Source organism: Lathyrus oleraceus, chromosome 7 (genome assembly GCF_024323335.1).
Source record: "Lathyrus oleraceus cultivar Zhongwan6 chromosome 7, CAAS_Psat_ZW6_1.0, whole genome shotgun sequence".
NCBI lineage: Eukaryota > Viridiplantae > Streptophyta > Magnoliopsida > Fabales > Fabaceae > Lathyrus > Lathyrus oleraceus.
In genome coordinates this window covers 243,421,232-243,426,885 of record NC_066585.1, presented here as the reverse complement: position 1 = coordinate 243,426,885, position 5,654 = coordinate 243,421,232, and the positions used below count along the sequence as shown (strand labels likewise).

Genomic DNA, 5,654 nt, shown 5'->3' with positions numbered 1-5,654 from the left:
ATATCGTATCATATCATATCATATCATATCATATCATATCATATCACATCATGTCATAGGGATTCAGGACCAAAATCTGGGTCTTCGTAGTATTTAATCATCTCCCACTATGATCATATGAAGAATGTCCTGCTTCATATTCTCTAGTTGAAGACGCTTAAATAGGGGCAACTGTCATACCCCGATTTTGGCCCTGAATTAATTTCAGTTTAATTTCGATCTCTTTTTAATTTCTTCATATAAACTCGTTTGCTTAATTCGATTACTTTCGTTTGCTTAATTCGATTGTTTCTTATAGGATAGAGTTGATTAAATTTGATTATTTCTATGATCCTTAACTATAATCACGTTAGCGTAGCTTTTTCGTTATCGTGTTTGATTAAGTCACGTTTGCTTAATTCGCGTCTGCTTAAATCCGTTTGCTTAATTCGGAAATTAGGAACATACATCATATAATACCAATTTGCGCTTGTCAATGGGTATTGTAATCGAATAGGATTGAATCCGCTAGGGAATTGAAATTATAAGAATCGATGATAAGTCGGAACTCGATATAATAGATTAGCTTATTTATCAAATTTGCTTTTACATTTAATCATCTTTGATTCAAGTTTTGAACCTTAAAAATCCCCTTCTTTTCATTCGTTTGGTTATATTATTCAAGAGTCTGTGTGATACGATATTCGAGTGCCGCTTCCGTTTTACTACACTTTTAAACTCGTTTTTGACCCGTGTGCGACAGCGGATCAATTTAATATCATAAAAATTGAGTAAGTTATGGTCTTGGGAAATTGACCTCCAAACTAGGGTTTAGACAAAATAACCTATAATCTTTCACCATAAAAGATGACTTTCCAAGAAAAACTAGATCTTGACTTCAACATGAAAGTTGTTTGGAATGTCATGATGAGTAACATTTCTCTTGGAATCATTTTCATATGACAACAATTATAGGAGATAGGAGATAGGGAACCCTAGTTTTGACTAGTTGGCTTCCTCTGGTCAACCACCATGAACCATCTTGCTAGCTTGGCATTCTCTTGACTTTTAGGATTCATGGAGGATCATATACGTGTAAGATGATGTAATATGAAGTATCCCTTGAAATATTTGATCAATTTTGAAGAAGTTACATAAGATACCCAGATGAATTAGGATTTCCAAGGCAAACAAACTCCAAACTCTTGGTGATTTCTTGATCAAAATTACATGTGAAGACCATTGGGATCCATATATGATGTCTAGAGTCAATGTGAACCATCTCTTGATTGAAATCCTTGCATTGAGGGTCTCAAACCCTAGATATGAGCTTGATAGAGCATGGGACACACATACACTTCCTACAAAAGCAACAAACTATACATTGACATATTTTTGGTATTTTGGTTAGTAAATAATGAAAAACAAAGTATGATACAATCAAGATATGCTTGGTGATCTCTCCCAATGAAAACCTAATGAATGAGGGCAAGGAGGATGCCAAGGTGTGATCCCAATGCTAATGCATATGATGAGATAGCATGAGGGATCTTAGGATCAAAATTGGGGTCTTACACCGGTGTCTACCAAGACTCTTGATAGGACTGTGTCCACACATGATAACATGAAACTATATCACATTTTTAGACTTGATTTAATTAAATTATATCGTTATTTGATTCAGTTTATTTTATATTATTCGATATTACTCGGTATTTTCTTATTATTTATTTCAGGTATCATTATTTAAAGCATATGTGAAAAAGAAAGAAAAGGGGTGCAAAAAGAAGATTTTCTAGGAAAAGCAGCAAGCTGAAGCACCAAAGCCCAGCCCACGTTTGGAACAAAGGAAATGGCTGTCACGACCGCCACAAGGACGTGCCGAGCGCCACGTCCCAAGACCTAGTGTTACGACCGCAACACATAGTGTGACGGACGTCACACATCCCATCCTATATTTTAGGCTTTACGTGCGTAACGGAGTGGACGGCTTCCCCTAAATTTTCTCCTGCACTCGTAGACGTTTGGAATGATACTAAAGACCCATTCTAGGAAACGGTTATTTTGAGAGGTGAATATAAATAGACCTCACAAAAGCCAATTAAAGCTTCTCTCTTGATCTCTCTTCTCCGTGCAATTTTTCCAGCAATATCTTTCCAGCATTATAATTTTCCAGCACTCTAAATTTTCAAGCATCTTATTTTCTTTTCTTTTCTAGTTTAATTTCCGAAGCAAACAATTTATTTTCTCACGATAGTTTCTACACCGGAAATTATTGTGTAATTTTACTGGATCTAACCTTACGTTAGATCATAGTATTTTTATTTCCTTGTTTTTTTTACTTTCCTATCTGATCGAGAATTGTGAAGAACAAATCCAACCGACTTGTGGTGGAGTGTTCGAGCATCGAAGCTAGGAGATAAAATCCAGAATTCTAGTATTTTTCCAGGTTCATTAATTAATTTATTGTTTTAATTTACATATGCTTTTGTCATACCCCGATTTTGGCCCTGAATTTTTTATTTTTTTTCTTTTCCCATCGATCATTCATTTTCTTTTCTCCTCATGATCATTTCATCTGGTCATGAATCTATCTACCGACTTGTTTCGTTTAGACTTGTCACCACCCGCATTTCCAGATAATGCGACTTGAGCTGGTCGTAAATGCTTTGAATTCAGTTTCTAGAAAAGTGGAAACACGGCCAGAACTGAAGGTGAAGAAGGATGATTAAGTATATGAACATAAAAGGTAAAGTGAAAGAGAAGGAAAAGGAGAAGTGTAAATCATTGGAGAAAGAAAAAGTACAAAATAAGTGTTGGTAAGGTTGGTGATGGGCCTGCTATAGTAAGAGCCATGGCATTGAATGTGAGAATGCTTGCATCTTATGATCAAGGTTTTAAGTTCTTCAGGGATACTGTTTGGTCAGGGTGAAATGCCTACTATGGTTGGTGCTAGTAGTGAATCTGGATTTTTTCGCAGCAGCTTGCAGTCTACCCTTCAATTATGTGAAGACTCAAATTCAGAAGATGCAACCTGATGCTGAAATATCTACACTGGCTCTCTTGACTGTGCTGTCAAAACCTTCAAAGCAGGAAGACCCTTCAAATTTTACACCGGATTCCCTGTCTATTGTGTCAGGATTGCTCCTTGTGTCATGATGACATGGATCTTCCTCAACCAGTTTCAGAAACTGGAGAAAAGTTATGGATTGTGGGCGATGGCCAAATATTTTGCTGTTGAGTCCAAGCTTTTAGCATTGAATAATTTGTTGGTTGTGTTGTAGCCGATTTTGGAAATTGAATACCAATGGATCTGAATTGTTTTTTTTTTTTTTTTTTTTTTTTTACAATTTAACTAGTCATGCAATTCAAGCGGGGAATTTAACATCAATTACAATGTATCAGTTTCATATAGATTCTTATGTGATTGGAGCATAGCAGCATGCCGTATCCACAAAGATACATACTTGGCTGAGATTGCAGCAAGTAAGGTGATTGAAATTAAGCCGGGTCATTGTGGAAATTATGTGTTAATGTCAAATGTTTATGGAGTGGTAGGTCAATTCGAAGAAGTATTTGAGTTGAGAGATGCAATGAGGCAATAAAATGTGAAGAAGAGACCAGGTTGTAGCTGGATTTGAACTCATGAATGGTGTGCATGTATTTATAACGGGTAACAGGACCCATCCTCAAACTGATTTTATCTATGCTGGATTAAATTCATTGGCAACAGTTCTGCAAGAGCATGGGTATGTCCCTTTAGTCTAGAAGCATTTGCAAAGGAAGCTTAGGCATAAATACATGTTTCAAGATACATCAACATGGGTTCACCATCTAACGACACTAGTTCACCATATAATATATTGCAGAACTTTAGGATACATTCATCATAGAGGAATAATTCAGAACAGTACAAATCTTAACAGCTTGAAAGCTTTATCCTACAAACACTTCATACAACCAATAATGGAAGAAAGCAAGGCATTGGCAACAACTTTTTTTTCTCTTATACTAAACCGAGTTCAATACAAAGTGCCACTTGGTGGAGTTTAAGCCCTCTTCTTACTAGAATCCAACTGGATCTCAGGCTCCTTCTTGACATATGTTGCAGGCTTCCTTCTTTGTCCATTGGAGCGTACGCTTTTGGCTTGGGATGTCCTCCCAACCCCACCGACAAAGTTTGCAAACTACTTGAGTCCAAATGTAAGAATATTGGAAAAAGCCATCGGATCTTCAACTTCCTGCATAATACGCACAAAAATAGCCATTTCATCATAACCCTGATTTCCAGCACGTCACAACCGTCCATGTTTCGGTTACAAAAGCCACAACAGAAAATTGGAAAGAACATAACAACATCAAGAAAAAACTCACCTTAACTTCTTGAATTAGTTTGGTTCCTCCAAATTCCACAAGAAAAACAAAAGCAGCAACAACCAACAATCCGCAGCAACTTTCCTCCACACCAACCATAACCTGCAAAAGAAACACACCAAACCAGAACAAATTTGCAAATTGTGATTAAGAATGCACAGATGCCCCTTGGTCCCACTTCCATTTTTATGCACGGGAGCAAGCGAATGTCGGGTACAGCTATTACAAAATCTGTCGTTACTAATGAACCTGGTGGTAGGAAGAGGGATGAGATCTTTGTTGATGTAATTGAGAAAATTAGTGTCACATTCGATTCTAGGGGATATATACTTACTAGTGAGATTGATGGAACCATTCAAATGAAGAGTTATCTTACTAGTAACCCGGAGATTCGACTTGCACTCGATGAGGACCTGAGTATAGGAATAAGTGATTATGGAGGTGGTGAATTTCCTGTCATGAATTATCGTATCACTCAAGCATTTAAGACACCCTTTCGTATTAGTACTTTGATTGAAGAAACAGGACCACTCAAGGCTGAAGTGACCATTGAAGTGCGAGCGGAATTCGACTCAAACATCAATGCCAACACTGCTCTTGTACAAATGCCACTTCCTGCATTTACAGCTCGTGTCAAGCGGTTGGACACACAACTGATTTCAAGGAAAGCAAATAGAAGACTGAAGTGGGGAATAAAAAGGTTGTTGGTGGATCTGAACATACCTTACGAGCAAAGTTGACATTTTCGCCGGAATACAGGATGTGCCCGTCCTGTTTCAATTGTGCCACTGGCATTTTCTCATGACAAATCCATCTTTGAAGCAGTGGATATTTCTTTCTGTACAAGATACATGAGGAGAAATTACAAACCAGCAGAAACTTAGGAAGAATTACAAACCAGTAGAAACTTACCTCATCCTTGACATATTGGAAAGTTTGATTATTCGGTTCTTGGACTGAAACCAACTGCAAACGACGTCGACTGTTGAATATTGGTATATTGTTGATTGAAGGTTAGATAGAATCATCATATGCATCCAACAGGGGGTTCTCATGGTCATCCTCTGGAGGTTACTGCATTGAAAATAAATTAAGGAAGAAAATCAGTATTTTTACAATGATGCAGAACCTACGAGTAGGGGTTTTCAAATGTGAAAATATGCAAAATCTCATGCGATTCAGAAGTATAGGTTCAGATAAGAAGCTGGTGTACCTGATGTTGGAGGAATTTGCCTCAGCTCGATCGTGTGGCCGGTCTCTTTTACTTGCGAAGGAATGGTCTCGCGTAAACTTGCATATCA

The 5,654-nt window shown here is 37.4% G+C and overlaps 1 protein-coding gene across 1 annotated transcript; it reads left to right on the top strand.

Moving 5' to 3' along the window:
• Nucleotides 1–4,559: 4,559 nt before the first annotated feature.
• On the top strand, nucleotides 4,560–5,093 carry LOC127103205 (AP-4 complex subunit mu-like). The gene has a single exon (XM_051040475.1). The coding sequence runs from the start codon at nucleotides 4,560–4,562 to the stop codon at nucleotides 5,091–5,093; it is 534 nt and encodes a 177-aa protein (XP_050896432.1).
• Nucleotides 5,094–5,654: the final 561 nt, after the last annotated feature.